This window comes from Chiloscyllium plagiosum, chromosome 36 (genome assembly GCF_004010195.1).
Source record: "Chiloscyllium plagiosum isolate BGI_BamShark_2017 chromosome 36, ASM401019v2, whole genome shotgun sequence".
Lineage (NCBI taxonomy): Eukaryota > Metazoa > Chordata > Chondrichthyes > Orectolobiformes > Hemiscylliidae > Chiloscyllium > Chiloscyllium plagiosum.
The window spans coordinates 29400537-29420700 of record NC_057745.1 but is presented as its reverse complement, the minus strand read 5'-3'; the positions used below and the strand labels follow the sequence as shown (position 1 = coordinate 29420700).

The 20164-nt window shown below is 41.0% G+C and overlaps 1 protein-coding gene across 4 annotated transcripts in view; it reads right to left on the bottom strand.

Annotated features, from left to right (window-relative positions):
* The window catches only part of adamtsl3 (ADAMTS-like 3), a 672454-nt gene that overhangs the window by 317981 nt on the left and 334309 nt on the right, over positions 1-20164 (bottom strand). For all 4 annotated transcript variants that reach the window (XM_043677597.1, XM_043677600.1, XM_043677599.1 and 1 more), the window contains one exon: positions 7485-7721. In XM_043677597.1, the coding sequence (XP_043533532.1) occupies positions 7485-7721 (237 nt within the window). The remainder of the gene's footprint in view (positions 1-7484; positions 7722-20164) is intronic.

The following is a 20164-nucleotide window of genomic DNA, read 5'->3' as shown; positions in this document are numbered from 1 at the left end:
ACGATCTTCCTACCATACCAGGCAACATCCTGGTAAACCTCCTCTGCACCCGTTCCAGTGCCTCCACATCCTTCCTATGGTATGGCGACCAAAGCTGCACACAATACTCCAGATGCGGCCGCACCAGAGTCTAATACAACTGCAACATGACCTCAGGGCTCAATTCCTCTACCAATAAAAGCCAGTACGCCATATGCCTTCTTCACTGCACTATTTACCTGGGTGGCAATGTTACAGTGGCAATGTTGAACAAAAGACTAAGCTCTTGTCCCTTCAGTTATAGCTGAATAGGGTCATTTAAGATACTAAGAAGAACATCTAGCCAAATGCATGCTTAATCAAATGAGTTGGACCGAAGGGTCTGTTTCCATGCTGTATACCTTTATGACTTTCTGTGCCTCCCTCAGCCTTCTCTCTCCAAGAAAAACAATTCTAGTCTGTCCAATCTCGCTTCATAACTAAAATTCTCCAGCCAAGGCAAAACCCTGGTAATTCTCCTCTGCACCCTGTCCAATGCAATCACATCCCTCTTATACTGTGGATTCCAGAACTGAATACAACACTATAGCTGTGACTTAACCAATGCTTTACATAGTTCCAGCATCACCTTCCTGCTTTTAAACTTAAAACTATATTTTAAGCACACACCTTTGCAGCCACAATTTGAAACTATCAAATATGCGATAAGAAATTATTGAAAACGCATGGAAATAAATTAAGTTTCCGGGGCATACCAACTTCAAATGGGTTTTCAAAGAAAGTATTTTCTACCTCAAATCCAATGTGTTCTGATTTCTTCACTGCATGAAACATTTTGTGACAGTCATTTCATTCTCCAAGAGCAATAGGTGATGATATTTCACAGAACAATGCTATTTGTCTCCTGTTTTCTGCTCAGAACAATAAAAATATCTGGATAATTTCAAAGGTGAAAACACAATTCCTGGGAATGAGGGAGATCTAAAATCTGTACAGAACAGGGTATGCCTAACCAATAGTTACCACACATATATATGCTCTGTCATTCAAATAAAATGACTCCATTCAGGAATGAAGTAACAATTGCAGGACGACATCACGATTAATAATTCCATTGCCAGTTGTCAGTTATTGAATTACTGGGTCAGTGGCAGTGTTGAACAAAAGACTAAACTCTTGTCCCTTCAGTTACAGCTGAATAGGGTCATTTAGATACTAAGAAGAACATCTAGCCAAATTCATGCTTAATTAAAACTAAATGTTACACTGTAGAAAAGTGTTGCCAAGTGAATGCTGTAAGTGCAAACTGGCTGCTAGCATTCAGAACAAAACATTAAATACCATGTGAAAAATGACTGTCTTCTGTCAGTAAGTTGGTGACCCTAGTTTTATTATCCATAGCTCCACCAATTAAGATAGATTCTTAGTAAAAGATTATACTGAAGATTAAGATTCAAACTTATACTTTCTTTCTCAAGCTAAAGCTCTACACAGGTTTAGAACAAGCCTCATGTTGAACACAGTGTTTTAGCTTTACAGGGGAACCTCTATTATCCAAACGAGATGGGTGGGCACTATTCGCTTGGATAATTGATTATTTGGTTAATCTATTAAATGCCTTTCCTCTGGGGCTCGGAGTTTTTAACGTCTGCTCCCTGTTCAGGAGACTGCAGAAGCCCCCGCCCCCAACACCACTCCCGCCTACCCCTGACACCCCCCAACCCCTGTCCAACACCAATCCCCCCCACACCCCCAGTGCTCCCCTGCCCCCTTTCAACACTGTCCCCTCACCTGCCCCCCACCTCCCAACCCTGCCCCCTCTCTGGGGCGGGGTGGGGATTTAGAACTCTGTAGAACTCCAGGGAAGGTGTGGGGAGACAGAGGGGGCAGGAGGTCAGTCATTTGAAGACAGTGCCTGTTTAATCGGTGGAAACAAAGCACGTGATCAGTGTTGGAAACACATCTTTGATGTAATGTTTCTAACAGGACCTCAAGATCTCTTTCGGATAATCCGATTTTCGGATAATTGATAGTGGAGAATTCAAGTTCCTCTTATGTTAAATGGATTGAATCCTCAAACTGTTAATTTTATTTTATTTATAGGGTGTTCATATAAAGCATATATCAAAATGGAAATGGCTGGGCAAACAGTATTTTTAAAAAATTATCTGAAGATGGAAGTGTCACTCTCTGACTGCTTTTTGGGGCAATAGCTCCTTAAAGGCAGGAACCTGGAGATAATCCATGGAATGTTTTTTCGCTCCATTGGGCTTGGGAATGTTCTTCCTTGGAGGATAATCAAAGTAAATTCAAAAATGGCATTCAAAAAGGAATTGGATAAATTCTAGAAAATGAAAAATATCCAGGACTTTGGAGAAAATAACAGGGAAGTGGGATTGATTGGAGATCTCTCTCATAGTGCTGGCACAGACATGATGGGCTGACTGGTCTCCTTCCATGTTGTCCAGTTCTACGAACACATCACTAATTCTCATCACAATTCTATCTTTATCTTTTAAGCTCCTTTTGTTGCCATCATGTTTTTATTGTGTTTTAATATTTTGAGTAGGATGCATCATGATCAATGTTCATAACTAACATATAATGTGGACAAACATGAGATTATCCACTTTGGTAGCAAAAACAGGTAAGTATCTGAAAGGTGACTGATTAGGGAAGGGGGAGACGCACCAAGATCTGGGCATCCTGATTTATCACCCACTGAAAATAAGCATGAAGGCATCCCAGGCAGGAAAGGTGGTACATGGTATGTTGGCTTGCTTAGTGAGAGATGAAGGGATGCTTTCCTGCAATTTTACAGGGCCTTGGTGAGACCACATCTGGAGTATTGTGTGCAATGTTGATCTTCATATCTGAGGAAGGATGCTCTTGCAATGGAGGGTGTGCAGTGAAGAGTTACCAGACTGATTCCCGGAATGAGCAGGAGTGACACATAAAGAGTGTCTAGATCAGCTGAGTCGATCGTGGCTGGTAGACGAATAAAATGGGTGGGGTAGGGGGAAGATAGGGAAAAGACAAGGTATTTACAGGAAGCAAGTTTCCAATGACCACAGAGTCCAAAACCACAAGTCAAAGCTTAAGTTATGGAGTAGGTAATTAAGACGAAGATGAGGTGAAATTACTTTACTCAGAGTGGTGAATGTATAGAATTCTCTGCCACAGAAAGTAGTTGAGGCCAAAGCATTGAATGTCCTCGAGAAGGAGATCAATATAGTTGTTGGGCTAAAGGGATAAGAGGGTATGGGGTGAGAATAGAGCAGGGTAAGGAGTTGAATGGCATCATCACCATGGCAGAGCAGGCCTGAACAACCAATGATCCATTCCCATTTCTACTTTCCATGTTTCTACGTGCAGACGATGGGTTTAGTGATCACTCTATCTGCCTGATGATGCTAAACAAGAGGCCCAAGCCTTTTTCATGTAGTAAACTTGATACACCATGGAAGACTATTCTTAAGAGGACCTTATTTTGGAGAAAGCATCGTTAACTCTTAAACCATACTTTCGGCATTGACTATAAGGATGTGTTGGCTTGGACATCTAAAAAAGCTCTGATGTCAGGCAGTACTAAACGAATCATTTTTACACAGCATCCTAACAAAGTTACGTTCATGGCTGTTTGGTTCTAAAATTACTCCACCTGTGCAACAGTCTTTGGCTCTTCCACTGAATCTTATTGGAGTAACTCAAGGTTTTGCTCCAGGCTGAGCTTTATTCTCTGTTCCACTGTATTCCTACAAGTTAATGGTGGCCTCCACTTAACTTCTAACTTCACCCACTCTTGTACTGATGTGCATTCTACAGTTGTCCCCTTGTTAAGACTGTGTGCCCTAAAACACAATCTTAAATCTCTTGCAGGACAGCAGCTGAATTTCTACAGCTCTTCTATGTCCTTCAATTAAGCAAAGAAAACTTTGTTTCTTTATAGTCTACAAAGACACAAGGGTCAATTTTCCACTTGCAAGCTCCTGGCACGGTGCATTGTCCATTGGGAGCCTGCAGCAGTAAATCGTGTAGACAACCCATGATTTTACATCCATTTAAAATTATTGGAAAGAAAATTGTGAACTATGTATGCACAATTTCCTGATTTGCATTCCCACTAGGCTTCATGCCAGAGCGTGCAAATGGAAAATTTGCTTCATTTCTTCATGTTTTTCATGAGTCTAATCTAGAGGTACAGCTTCTTACCTCTTATGACTCCACCCTTAATCCTTCATTTTTCAATATTCTTGGCCTCATAATGTTTACTGACCTGTGGTTTCCCTTTTTAAGCCAAACATTTTTTCACCCTCAGTCACTATTTGCTCTTTATAAAACCCAAATCTATTCAAGGCTTAAGTACTGCTTCCCCTCCAAAAGGACTCTGAACATCTCTCTTATGCTTCTAAACAAGATGAGCAATCCTTTCTTAGCTTACAATCTTTTGGCTTCAAAACCATGACCTCAAATAAGCATCACTTCCTGACTCATGCTAGCATAGTTCCTACACAATGGGCTTTGATCATTCAGTTTGGCTGTATTTATAAAAAAATACAGAATTACATCCACAAATTTCCTTGAGTTATTTTTCTAAAATTAGTCACATAGGTACAATGAGCTATTGAAGAGAGACTAATCACTCTGCTGCAGAGATTAAGGGAAAAATCAGGATTAAATACCTAGACTTTGTCATATTTACACCTGGAGTATTGTAGGACATTGGTTAGGCCACTGTTGGAATATTGTGTGCAATTCTGGTCTTCTTCCTGTCAGAAAGATGTTGTGAAACTTGAAAGGGTTCAGAAAAGATTTACAAGGATGTTGCCAGGGTTGGAGGATTTGCGCTATAGGAAGAGGCTGTACAGGCTGGGACTGTTTACCCTGGAGCATCGGAGGCTGAGGGGTGACCTTATAGAGGTTTACAAAATTATGAGGGGCATGGGTAGGGTAAATAGGCAAAGTCTTTTTCCCTGGGGTCAGAACTAGAGGGCATAGGTTTAGGGTGAGAGGGGAAAGATATAAAAGAGACCCAAGGGTCATCTTTTTCACACAGAGGGTGGTACGTGTATGGAATGAGCTGCCAGAGAAAGTGGTGGAGGCTGGTACAATTGCAACACTTAAGAGGCATTTGGATGGGTATATGAATAGGAAGGGTTTAGAGGGATATGGGCTGGGTGCTGGCAGGTGGGAATAGATTGGGTTGGGATATCTGGTCGGCATGGATGGGTTGGACCAAAGGGTCTGTTTCGATGCTGTACGTCTCTATGACTCTATGACACTACAGGTTTGGTCTTCTTACACTCACTAGAACGCAACAAAGCATTCTTGACTCGGATGAGGGGATGGAAGCATAATTTGAGAAAACAAGGCCTACATTCCAGAGAATTTATAAGACTGAAAGGTGATCTTACTGAAACTTGTATAATTCTGAAGAAGCTCGATAGGGTAGATGGAAAGATGTTTCTACAGCTTGGGGAATACAGAACAGGGAGTTATTTTCTCACAATAAGGGGTTACCAGTTAAGGAGAAAATTCTTCAATCAATAAACTGTGAACCTTCCTAAATTCTCTACTCCAGGAAGCTATGGATACTCAGTCATTTGAGTTTATTCAAGATACAGAGCAAACAGATTTCGAAGTACGTCAAGGGATAGTGCAGAATGGTGGATTTGGAGTAAAACATTATCAATGGTCTTAACCAAATGACAGAGCAAGTTTGAAAGAGTAAATGGCTGACCCCTGTTCTTATTTCTCATCTGCTTAAGACCATGTTGCATTTTTGATCTAGAAACAAATTGCTAAGCTATCCCATTTGTTTTGGCAAAATGGAGGAAAAGTAACACTCAAGAACAGGCAGTGATTGTATAATGGTTAAGATCATATGATCATATGTCAGAAGCTGAAACAAAGTTTTATCTTGTAAAATTTCAGTGGTTTGCTATGACAGAGCTTGAGCTTTACTGAGAAAAGGCTCATACTGGAAGCTTTTTTTAATTTTAAACTCAATGAGACAGTTAGGGTTCATTTAGGTATACTACAGAGTTTCACTTGGAGGGCCCAGCTCTCTGCAGACAAAGAAAATTTGTTGAGGAATTGTGCCTTTCAATTAAGTAAAAGGGGAGGCAATGGCCTGATAGTATTATCGCTGGACTGTTAAGCCAGAGAACCAGACAATGTTCAGGGGACGTGCCACAGCAGAGCATGCAATTTGACTTCAATAAAAACCTAAACTATCCCAATTGTTGACAAAACCCATCTGGTTCAGTAAAGTCCTTTGGGGAAGGATATAACTGCCATCATTACCTGGTCTGGCCTACATGTGAGTTCAGACCCCCAGCAATGTGGCTGAATCTTAACTTTCCTTTGGGATGGGCAATAAATACTGTCCTAGCCTGTGACTACCTCATCCCACGAGTGGAAGAAAAGAAAGCTTGAGAAACATTCCTCACAGCAATACTTTGCCAAACAATGTATTTTCTTAAATCTTAAACAAAAGCTTTCGAGTACGTCCCCTAGTGCATTTTTCATGGCAATGCTTTGACCACCCAGACTTTACTTGACAACCAATCAGCACCTAGTGCCTCATGCAGTATAAACTGTTGTTTCATTCAAGATTTGATATTCTTGCAATTGTCCTGATGAGTGTAAAAGATGGGATCTTTGACAAAATTTTCTTCTTTCAACAATACTCTTGTAGTAATGCCTTTGAAAGCAACAGCCATTTACTCTTCATAGCAAAACACTGCAGATGCTGGAAATCTTAAACAAACATTAGAAAATGCTGGAGAAACTCAGCAGGTCTGGCAACTTCTATGGAGACAGAAACAGCTAACATTTCAAGTCTAGTATAAAAAGTGTCTCTCCACTGCCAGATCATAAAATCCCTACAGTGTGGAAGCAGGCCATTCAGCCCATCAGGTCTACACCTACCCTCCGAAGAACATCCCACTCAGACCAACCCCCTATTCTATCCCTGTATTCCTTCATTTCCAATGCTTAATCCACATAGCCTGCACATCCCTGGACACTATGGGCAATTTAACATGGTCAATCCATCTAAGCTGCACATCTTTGGAATGTAGGAAGAAAGCGGAACAGCCAAAAGAAACCCACGCAGACACTGGGAGAATGTGCAAACTCCACATAGACAGTCACCCGTGGCTGAATTCAAATCCAGGTGCCTGGCACTGAGACATAGCACTGCTAACCACTGAGCCATCATGCTGCCTGCTGAGTTCCTCCAGCATTCTGTGTTTGATCCACTTTTTCTCCACAGCCTTTGCTGTCATATCCAAACATCTTGAGAATATACGAATCGCAAGAGCATATGCTTTTCTAGAGAAATGGGTAAAGGCTAAGGAAACACATCATTTCTACACTTACCAGGAACAAATAGTCTATTTTTAATGCACACTTTTCTCATTCTTGGCTGACCCTAATAAAAATGTACTGTGTAAGCACAGATGCACCACAGGGAATTACACAAGAGTAAGTAAAGTTACCTGGCAAATTCCACTGATGCACATGTTCAAGGATTCAGTGTTACATCGGGTACCATCCAGAACTTTTGGTGATAACTCCACAATCAAAGAGGTCCCTCTGGCCCGACATTTCAGTGCACATGGAGCTTCGTGGTCATTGTAGAGGGGAATCCACTCATAATACTGTCCTTGGTATTTCACATCATTATGCGCGGAGCACTGCTGATGTCTGAAGTCACCCGCTTCAGGGGGGCAATCCTGAAAAAGAGTTGAAACAAAACATGAAGTTGAGAAAAAAAAATCAAAGTTTTTAGGCACTATAGTGTGTTTTTTTACTGCATGTGAAAATAAACAAAATGTTGGCCCTGAACTGACATTGCAGGAGGTTACAGTACAAATGCTTAATGTAATATTGAAAAACCTAGGCCAAGGCCCATATTGGAATTTCCCTCTAAGTGGAGGTATACCAGAAAAGCTGTGACTTAATGGTGTATAAATAAACTAAGTATGTCGGGCAGAAACTTTCTTTATGCACAGTGCAAAAATGCAGCATTGGCAAGAACTACTGCTTTTGAAAGATGTAGAATTATAGGAGGACATATTTCTGGACTGCTGAAAGACCTCACAAGCCTGTTTGAACAGTAGTATCTGCAGCTATGAAGCAACAAGCTGAGCTTCCACTGTAGAACACGGATGGTAGGCACCTTCTGCTTGCAATGCAATGAATGCTGAGACATTGGTGCTACATCATAATTGGGTCTACAAGGTTTTTCATGTTGCTGGCTATCAGTTTCACATTGAAGATGATGCACTCCAAGTTCTACACCAAGTCCTGTTTTAAAGTAGCGCCTTATTTCTCCCTGCTCCAAGGCAACAGCCTGAGGTCTATGTGGCCTGGTCCAACATTAGTCTTTGTTATTTCTGCTCAGAATGCCTTTCCATAACATTGCCAACACTTGCTCCAGCCAAATGATACTTTCTCCTTAAAAGCAAGCTCAGCAGTGGGCAAACTGACATCTATATTATGATTACAGGCAACAGGCCAGTGGTACCCATTGTTCACAGTGTGGAGGCCCCTCTGAAGTAAATGCAGCAGTGTCTGAATTTGTAATAGAGAGGTTGACACCAAATGATAGCGTTTCATCACTATTGTTATGACATGGAGGTGAGCCCCTCTCTTAAATAAACCAAACACCCAGAAAAGCTCACCTCGCCTCATAATCTGGTAAAATACAAGTGACAGAGAACTCACAAATTCCACTATTTAAAGAAAATAACATCAATTTATTTTTTAACTCTAAAAGTGAACATTAAACAAGTATTCACAATTCTAAGTCCCCCTTTCTCTTAACTGCTTATTATCTGCCTCCAATCCTACAACAATATGCTGTCCCAATAAGACATTTATTAAAATTACATCAACTTAATTTCAAAACCATACAGCCACTGTCATCTTCTGTATCTTTCTTCTTCTGCTGAATATCTCCCTGGGCCATCTTTTCTTTTTACTGCAAATATGTTTCATATGAAAATGTTACTTTGATTGAGAGTGTTTCCTAATTTCTGAGAGAGCAAGATGTTAGCTCTCCATACATTTCTGTCTCGATAGCTGTTGCTCTCTGATCAATTTTCAAAAGTTCCGCATTTTATATCCCCCAACCTCAGATCTTCTCATTGGTTCAATGCTGGCAAAAAAAGTAAATTCAAATTCTTTTGGGTTTTACTATCTTGGGGCATAATTTAAACCGACTGGTTAAATTTGAATTGTTGTCAAAACAGCAACCAAAACTCGGGTATCCATTTCACAGCCAAATATTACAATTTTTCAATTATCCAATACACTGAGACTGCTATCTAGGTGCTTGTAATCTCTCAGTTCAGAATAGCATTCACTCTCTCTTAAAGATACAATACATGCCTTCAATTTGAAAACACTTTCTTTTTGCTTTTCAACCTCTGCTCCTGAACCACTGCCTGGCCAGGTGACAACTCATTGCTATCGAAAAAGGAGAAAAGAATAAGGATAGGCTCAGAGAAGATGGATGAATGGGAGGGGCGGGGTGGGGGGGGCGGGGAGAGAAAGAGAATGAGAGTGAAGAGCTAGAGACAGAAGCAAGCATTCTATACTTAAGTCACGTGCATTTTAATGATCTGAGATTTCGGGATAAAGAATATGGAAGAAGAACAAGGTATTAGCATGCAGCTAGCTTCAATGGTTTCAGCCCCACCACTGGCACTAACCTCTGAAATGGTTATTCCAATTACATCGCATTGCCTCGCCCAAGGAGGTAATTGCTCCAATCCCTCAGTGGGTTGGTTCTGCTGCCTCTTGTTGTCTGTCAAGGAGGAGGAAACTGTGCAAGTGTGGCGTGGGGTAACTGGCTTTGTGTATACCATACCTCTGAAAAGCTGGCAATATAACTTTCAAAATATTTCAAGCAGTCGACACAGTAAAACGTTAGAGAGTCTAATTTTGTTTTAAAACTTTGTGTGGTACATCTTCGAAATTCTCGACCACAGAGGACTGAGGAATCTCAGTCTTCGAAAATATATTTAAAGTCAAAATTAGGGGGATATTTTTAAAGTGAGAGGAGAAAGATTTAAAAAGGACACGGGGACACAACTTTTGTTTTAAACACAGATGGTTCTTATGTGGAATGAACGGCCACAGAAAGTGGTAGATGCAGGTACAGTTAAAACATTTAAAAAGCATCTGTGTAAGTTCATGAATAGGAAAGGCTTGGAGGGATGTAGGCCAAGCACAGGCAAGTGGGACCAGTTCAGTTTCAGAATATGGCATACACTGGTTGGGCTCAAGAGTCTGTTTCTGTACTGTATGGCTCTCTGACTCTTGAGATTGATAAAGTTTTGATGATCAATTGCGTGAAGGGTTATGGGGATGGGGTGGATAAATGTGTTTGATTAGCCATGATCATTTTAAAGGGTGCAGCAGGCTCAATAGGCTGAATGGCCTACTCCTGTTCCTATATTCCTAATATACGAAAAAGAGGGGACAGCTGAGAAGATTGCAGCAGGGTTGAGTGTGAGACAGTAAGAGGAAGCATGATGTGTTTCCTATTCAATCATTCATCACAGTTTTTCATGCTCAGAACACCTTCCCAACCACATGCAGGACTTGCTCCAGCCAGAATGCACTTCACTTTTAAGATAAATTATTGTACTCTCAAATGAACTCACGACCCCATGATGAAGGATCCAGCCACTTAATAGCCTGTTAAGCATTGTGCCATATGCAACTATCATGTTAGCCAGCAGGTAGCATCAGAAGAAACAAGCTTGGGTTAATTGCCTAAACAGGGGCCTTTCCAATTTTGCCTCCAATTTGCCCAACTATTGTTGAGCAACAATCAAACACACCAAAAGTACATTGAATATCATGGCCAAAACTGTAAAATACAATCAGAAGATTTCATGATCAAACAGCAGTGTGTTCTGGTCAGACGGTGAGAGTGTTACTGGTACAAATAAGGGATGATTGTGATGGATTTACTCCAGATATGAACCAAAGGTGGTGGCTCACTATGAACTGTGCATGCTGATTTCCCAATTTAAATAGATTCATTCCTCCATACCCCTGTGAACGATGAAATTAGCCAGTGCAGAGCTCATTAAAAATCACACATATGCAATTTTTGTCCGCAGACGTTTATTTCTGTTGTTACGTACTTTTTGGCGTGGAAAGAAGAATTCATCTTTTCACAGATGCAGAGGATTTTCTGTATCCTACATTCAATCCCATCACATGGAGCCTGAAGATACTTACCAATTTATTTGCTATTGACAAAACTTACATGAACATATTGTGTATATATACATTGCTTTCTGTGGCTCTATTAGGTGTCAGTTATGATTCAGTGATTACACCCAATCACCTCTGTGTAACAGCGTTGAGAGTGAATACCCAATACAGATGTGCAAAATCTGAGCTGACACTAAAACTCAGAAGTATGGAGTGTTGAACATACTGGTATGCTTCATATGGATGAAATGCTGAATGCCCTCCCAGGATAACATACATGCTCTCATGGCATTATTGCAAAAAAAAAACTTAAGCAAATTCGCCCTGATGGGCTAAACAATAGTTATCCTTCAAATAACATCAGGAGAAAATATAATTTTCTTTTCATTATTCTTTCATGTGATATGGGCATTACTGGCAAGGCCAGCATTTGCCATGCATTCCCAATTGCCCTTGGACTAGATGGTTCAAAAGGCCTTTGTGGAGGGCAGCTAAGATCTAGATTAATGTAGATCTGGAGGCACATGTAGAGCAGACCAGGTAAGGATGTTCGATATTCTACCCTCAAGAGTAAATGGGTGTACACAACATATTTAATGGCAGCTTCCTGTTACTATAACCGAGACCAGCATTCAATTCCAAATTCATTAACTGAATTCAGAATCTGCCAAAAACAGAAATTGCTGGAAAAGCTCAGTAGGTCTGGCAGCATCTGTGGAGAGAAATCAGAGTTAATGTTCCAACACATTAACTCTGATTTTTCTCCACAGATGCTGCCAGACCTGCTGAGCTTTTCCAGCAATTCCTGTCTTGGTTTCTGATTTACAGCATTCGCAGTTCTTCTGGTTGTTATTCAGAAGCTACCAGCTGCTCTGATGGGATTTCAATCCAAGCCCAAGGCATCAGCCCAGCAGATTACTGGCCTTAATGACATTGCTACTTTGTCATCCTTATCCAGCCTTCAGCACCATCATTATGGAGGTTTGTGGGATCTTGCTGTGCAGAAATGGCAACCTTTGTTCCTGCATCAAAACGATATTATCGTCATAAATGTACTTCACTGGCAGTAAAGTGCTTGCAATGTCCTCTAATCATGACAAGTGTCATAGAAGGACACATTTTTCCTTCTTTCTCATACTACTGGAAGGAGACAGTGCTGGATTTGATTGTGGGATTCAAAACCTTGAATTTGCTAAATTAATAAATTCTTCCCCTTCATGATACAAAACAAAAATCATTAAAATTAGCCAAAGATGAATATGGTTTTTATAATTTGGTGACAAATCTCCTTGGAGGGGCAATAGAACAATGAATTGCAGATGCTGAATAAAATGTAAACCAACACATATAGGCTACAACACAATTAAAACAGATAAGCTGATGTCTTACAGTGCGCTCTCCTGTAGGTCATTTACAGATTCCATCTGTGAAAGAAATGATTCAGCGAATAATGGGCCATACTGCATCCGGAGACTATTGTTACAAACTGGTTTCGGACTGCTAAGATTCAAATATAAATCCTAACAACTCATTTGAACCACCAAATCAAACCACAAATCTCAGTTGTATAAAAAAACCACAAACTTTATTGTGCACAGAACAAACTAAACAAAGTCTAAACGATAAAGGTAATGCTTGAGTTTATAATTATCTATGTTACACACTGAGGTTCACTTCATACTTCTTCCAAGAATTCTAATTTAAGACACATTAATCTTCAAACTATTTACTTCTGTCAGGGCCAGCTGTAGGTATACCACAGCCTCCTCTTCACTCCAGCTATCCTCAGAGGTAAAACTTTCAATGTTCATGTAACATTTCAGTTTACAAATTTTATGAATAACATATATTTTGGGAAAAAAAAATTTAAATATCATCTCTTGACCTCAGTCCCTTGTTCCACTTACTTTTTAAAAATTATTTCTTAGTTAATATATTCTATAATTAACACATTAAGTATTTTTCACTTACTCTACAAGGGGCAGACTGACCATTTGACTTCCTGTAGGTTAAAAAAAAGCAAGCATTATTGCTTGACACTACTGTACAATCCAATTGTTCAATGCAAAGAGACTGCAAAACTGTAGAGAGATGTCTGTGCATTCCACCCATTTCTATTAAAAATGTCCTGTGTACACCACATGTGTATTGGATAAATGTGCACATCCTATACTGTTTACATGGTAATCTGATTATGCAGATGGAATTTTTTTTTTGAGAAAGGACACTGGTGTTGCATTAGCTCCGGAAAATACACATGAATGCCAAGTTTAAGCAAGCGTACAAGTTGTGAATTCTTGGTTTGGAAAAAGAACAATTGGCAAATGTTAAATGATTAACCACTATTTAATGTACTGTGTGTGCAAGAAGGAAATCCAACCCACAAACTAAGCAGCTCAAGATAGTGCATGACTTCCAATCTAGATATCATTCAACAAGAATGCACATAAAATTGGCACTAATAATATTAAAAGATTAATGTTAAATGTCGACATAGAAGTTATCTGATTGAAAGTAGCATATTGTGAACTTAAGGGAGATGTCCTACAGTTACCTGGTAAGTCAATAAATCACTTCACACAGCAATATTAATCTAATAATTTCTGTTACAATTCACTATTGTTAAAGTATTTGGAGCTCACAAAGAATCACAGACATTTCAACCAAGTTGTCTCCAATGGAATCCCATGCTATGCTAACCACTGTTTATCTATGAAATTCTGTACATACACATATTTTTACTTGATTTCAACCAAGAATTGTCCACAGGTGCATTTTTTCCCCTAAGTTGCAGAATGATTATATTCAAATCACTGACATTTAGGGCAGAATATAATGCCTAGACCCATAGCGCTGGGGATATTTAATCATGCAGGACAGCAGTTAGCACTGACTGCCATTGTCTCATCTCAATCCTGATTCAGTCTGTGGCAAGAAAGCTTCAGAACAGCCTCCCCAATGAATGAGGCCATAATGTGAATAATTACCCACTGAATAACCTCAGACTGCCATATTCATCCAGGTTTGCATATTTTCAGGGAAGGTGGTGGCAGAACATCAGGGCAGTCCTTATTTAAAGGACATCAGAGAGGGGATCCTGTCAACTGCCACCCTTCCCTGTCCTTACTGGTGATCATCCTCATTCTCACTCCCCCATGAACCCCTGATCTGGGATGCAATAACAATACTAAATCTTTGGTGGGTGTTTCGTGATAGCAGTCAAACCTCTTTGTTTAGGTGCCTTCCACAGAGCTGTCAGTCCATGGTTGCTGGGACCCTGAAGTCTTTTACCCTGGAGAACCCCTAATGTTGTTAAGTATCCAAGTGGCCCTTGATTTGGTGAAACCTTCCTTGGGAAAGCAAACATGAAGCTTTTTGCCAATTTTCCAGCCAAAAAGCAAGTCCCCCTCCACCTCCATTAAGTACCACCTTCTATTCAAAATTCACACCCAACTACCATTCTAAGCAGTGTTCTCCTTTTGAATGCTTGGTCACTCTTTTCACTTGGGAATAAAAAAATCTATTCCTCGCAGTGCCTTTCTCTGTCTCTACCCATCTGCTCGTTCCTTTCCCATTCACCCCGTACACATACACACACGTACACACACGCTCTTTACCTCGATACTAATGTTTCTGAAGGAGGATTACTGGACCCAAAATGTCAATGCTGCTTCCTCTCCATAGATGCTGTCAGACCTGCTGAGTTTCTCCAGCAATTGATGTTTGTGTTCATAATCCAAGCAGTTCTGGTTTCAATAAGGTTACGTGAGAATCGAAGATTTCATCCAGAATCTAGATTTTGCAATTCTGTGTGCCTTTTCATAACTCTGACCCAATTCATTACATTATTTTAACCAAAGCAGATGGCAGCCATTGCTAAATTTTGGCTTCAGTTTTATCACACGTGACAGTAAAAGGGGCAGACATGACAAAGATGTTAATTCCACTAACAAGCTGGGAAAATAAGGTAAAGTTTCACATAAATTTAAAGTCGAACCATGGTTCTTGGACTGTGAGTAAGTCAGTTATCTGGTTGCATCTTATATATTAGGTAAACTAAATATATTCTGCACTGATGTTCCTCAAGGAAAGGAATCACTTCATGGCCACATCTTGAACGCTGCTCAAGAGAGTCTCTTAATATAGAATCATCCAATTTTGGTCAGCTGGTTAGTAGAATGAGAGAACTTGCCATTATATTGCAACTTGCATGACTTCAGGACAGGACTTGACAGACATGTGTGATGGGCTGTCACTCCTGTAATTTAGTAAAATGTGCCTGCCAATGTGCACAGCAAGCTGCCATAAACAGAATTGAGTTAATGACCATAAATTAATTGAAAGAAAGCAATTCTGACAGTGCAGGACTGCGTTGATGTATCAGTTTGTATATGCATTGAGGTCTTTGGAGTGGAACTTGAACCCTCTGATGTACGATAAATTACGCCACAGTGGACTCTCCTCACAAGTAGGAAAGTATGGTGACTCAGTGGTTAACATTGCTGTCTCTCAGTGCCAAAAACCTGGGTTTGATTTCATCCACATATAACTGTCTGTGTGGAGGTTGCACATTCTCCTTATGTATGCATAGATTTCCTCCATGTGTTCTTTTCCCTCCCATATTCCAAAGATGTACAGGTTAGGTGGATTGGCCATGCTAAATTGTCTATAGTGTCCAGGGGATATGCAGGCTAGGTGGATTAGCCATGGGAAATGCAGGGTTATAGGGATAGTGTGACAGGGGTCTCGAACTCAGCACCGCCTTCCTAACCTGCAATCATCTTCCTGATCTCTCTGCCCCCACCCCACTCCGGCCTATCACCCTCACCTCCCTCCACCTATCGCATTTCCAAAGCCCCTCCCCCAAGTCCCTCCTCCCAACCTTTTATCTTAGCCTGCTGGACACACTTTCCTCACTCCTGAAGAAGGGCTTATGCCCGAAACGTCGATTCTCCTGTTCCTTGGATCCCATCCAGACCTGCTGCACTTTTCCGGCAACACATTTTCAGCTCTGGATGGGATAGTCTTTGGAGGGTAGGTGTGAACTCAAAGAGCCGAATGGACTGCTTCCGTTGAGATTGTATGACTCTAAGTTCATAGAGTTTTGAGCCTATCTCATTGAACTAAATGTTCCACTCTTAAATGTTCTCAATTCAATAATAAATTCAAACCCCAATAGTCTACTCAGTTGGATATAAATCCATGCAAAGCATTATTCATTTAAGAGTAGAATGAACTGGCCAATATTTTTCTCTAAACTATAACCTGATTAATTTATCACTTCATTCTCTTTTTGGCGGGTTAACTTGCTTATGTAATAATAATGACTGCATTTTGAATCTAATCCATTTTTGGGATCTTCTATTCTGTGTCGCAGTCAGTTTGAACTCTGAGGGACAGGTTTTGGTTTATATGGGAGATTTGGAGAGATGAAGGGGTTCTGCTCGTGTTGCTGTACCATCACTTCCCAGATCCCTCAAAGGAGGCAGCACTCCCCTATGTGTTTCTCTTCACTTCCTGCCCAATGAATAGATCCCAGAAGTCAGTCAGTGAATCTTGACATTCACACATGGAAAAGTTATTTCATCCTCAATCTGAAATATTCTGTGCATAAACCTATTGCACAAAAATCCTGAAAAGATGATAAACTAGGGTAAGAACAAACGAAGAAAATAAGATGCATAGCAGCTCAATGCTGGATCTCGACTGGGGATGTGTGGGTTAGCCATCGGAAATGCAGGATTACAGAGATAGGGCAGGGCCATGGGTCTGAGTGGGCTGCTCATCGAGGGTCAGTGTGGACTCATTGGGCTGAATGGCCTGATTCCAAACTGTAGGGATTCTATGATTTTCAGTCATACTTTCTCAAACCAGGTGTCAGATAAGGAGATGTAAACAAGGTCAGAGACTTGACAAAGAAGTGTTGTAAAGGGTTAATATAATGATTTGTTTTTAGAAGTGACTTGAGTCACTGACTAAGCAGCATTTATTGCCAATCTCGAGTTTGATCCAAGGCTGTAATGGTTTCAGGAACTGAGTGACTCTGGCAGAATCCAAACTGGGCATCACTGAGCAGATGTTGCTTGATAGCACTGTTCATGACAACTTCCATCGTGTTACTGATGATCAAGAAAGACTGGTGAAGTAGTAATTGGCTGGGTTAGACTTGTCCTGCTTTACGTGTACAGGACATAAATGGGCCATTTTCCAGGGGGTAGCTGCCAGTGTTGTAATTGTACTGGAACAGTTTGGCTCGGAGTGGCAAGTTCTGGAGCAAGAGTCTATTGCTGGAATGTTATCAGGGTCCATAGCCTTTGCAGCATCTAGAGCCTCCTACCATTTCTTGATATCTTGTGGAATGAATGAAATTAGTTTAAGACTGGTATCTGTAACGTTGGGGACCACTGGAAGACGTTGAGATGAATCATCTACTCAAGACATCTGGCTGAGGACTGCTGTAAATGCCTCAGTCTTATCTTTTGAACTGATGTGGTGGACTCTTCTATCATTGAGATGGGCATATTTGTGGAATCTCGTCCTCCAGTGAGTTATTTAATTGTCCACCACCATTCCCAACTGGATGTGGGAAGACTGCAGAGCTTGTTGCTCATGGTGTTTGGTGTGCAAGTAGTCCTTTTCCATGGTTTCACTGTCGATACCTCTTTTTTTTTAGGTATCCCTGGTACTGCTCCTGCCATGCCCTCCTGCAATCTCCTTTGAACAAGAGTTGATCCCCTGGCCAGATGGTAATGTTTGAGTGGTGGATATGCTTGTTGCAGATTGTGCTGGAGTACAATTTTATCAATGGTCCACAGCTCCTCATGAATGCCCAGTCTTGCATTGCTAAATCTGTTCAAAGTCTGTCCCATTCAGCATGACGATAGTGCCACACAATATGATGGAGGGCTTTCGCAATGTGAAGCCATTACTTCATCCCCACAAGGACTGCGTGGTGGCAGCCAGCAGATTGATAACAAAGAGGTCAAGTTTTTTTTCCTCTTGTTGGTTCCCTCACCAGCTGCCCTCGACGCAGTCTAGCAGCCATTTCCGTTAGGACCTAACCACTGCCTAGCCACAGTTGGTGGTGGACATTGAAATCCCCCACCCAGAGTACATTCTGTGCCCTTACCACCTTCAGTGTTTCCTCCAAGTGTTGTTCAACATGGAGGAGTACTGATTCAAGAGCCAAGGGAGACAGTATGTGGTAAACAGCAGCAGGTTTTCTTGCCCCTGTTTACCTGATGCCATAAGGCTTGATGGGGTATTCCAGGGCAACTCACTCCCAACTGTGCTGCCACCTCTACTGGGTTTGTCCTGCCAGTGGGATAGGACAGGGATGGTGATTGTGGTGTCTGTGACATTGTCTGTCAGGTATGACTCCTTGAGTGTGACTATGTCAGGTTGTTGACAAGAGTATGGTGCTGGAAAAGCACAGCAGGTCAGGCAGCATCCGAGGTGTAGGAGAATCGACACTTTGGGAATAAGCCCTTCATCAGGTTGGGTCAATGATTACTCTCAGCTGCAGACAGAGGTTCCAGGTTCAATTTTGTTTCTATCCTTTTCTCACCATGTAAGCAAAGAAATGCTAGTACCAGGAGAGGGTTTGAAATGGAAGAGACTATTATTACCTAGAAGGAGCCCAGTTTGTGTCATTGCTTACAAAGGGAACTTTATGATGTAATTTGCATATATCTCAAGGTCAAATTTGTCTTGGAAAGAAACACATTTGTTAGAATGGAGAGATGTGGATTAATTGAATTTAAGGTCTTATCCAAAGCACTGAAGTTTTTCAGTTCCTCTAATTTCTTTTCTGATTTTCCTCCATCTATTCTTTGCTTCCTTACCCCTTCCTCTTGCATCTCGGTGGTGGGTGATGTAATTTGTCCGGCTGACAAAAGGCCATAGAGATGGTTTAAAGTGGATAAATCCCCAGACCCAATCAGGTATATCCTCAAACTTTGTGGGAAGTTAGGGAAGTGATTGCTGAGATATTTGTATTATCGATAGCCACAGGTGAGGTGTCGGAAGACTGGCCAACGGGGTGCCACTATTTAAGAAAAGTGGTAAGGAAAAACCAGGGAACTACAGACCACTGAGCCTGACATCGGTGGTGGAATGAAGGCTGACATAGGTTGTTGAAGGGAATCCTGAGGGACAGGATTTACATGTATTTGGAAAGCAAGGACTAATTAGTGATAGCCAACATGGTTTTGTGCATGGGAAATATAGTGTCTCAGTCAAGTGATTGAGTTTTTTGAAGAAGTAACAAAAAGATTGATGAAGGCAGAGTGGTGGACATTATCTTTATGGACTTTAGCAAGGCGTTTGATAAGGTTGTTCATGGTAGACTGGTTAGCAAGGTTAGATCACATGTGATACAGGAAGAACTAGCCATTTGTTTCACAGAATTGACTTGAAGGTAGAAGAGAGGATAATAGTAGAGGGTTGCCTTTCAGACTGGAGGCCTGTGACCAGTGGTGTGCCACAAGGATCAGTACTGGATTCACTGCTTTTTGTCATTTATATAAATGACTTGGATGTGAACATAGTAAGCTTGCAGATGACACCAAAATTGGAGATGGGCCAATGGGCTGAGGTTGGCAGATGGAGTTTAATTTAGATAGGTGAGAGGTGCTGCATTTTGGAAAGGCAAATTAGGACAGGACTTACATAGTTAATGCTAAAGTCATTGAGACTGTTACTGAACAAAGAGATTTTGGAGTGCAGGTTCATAGTTTCTTGAAAGTGGAATCGCAGGTAGATAGGATAGTAAAGACAACTTTTGGTATGCTTCCTTTATTGGTTAGTGCATCGAGTATAGCAGTTGGGAGGTCATATTGCAGCTGTACAGAACGTTGGTTAGACCAATTTTGGACTACTGCATTTAATTCTGATCTCCCTGCTATAGGAAGAATGTTGTGAAATTTGAAAGGGTTCAGAA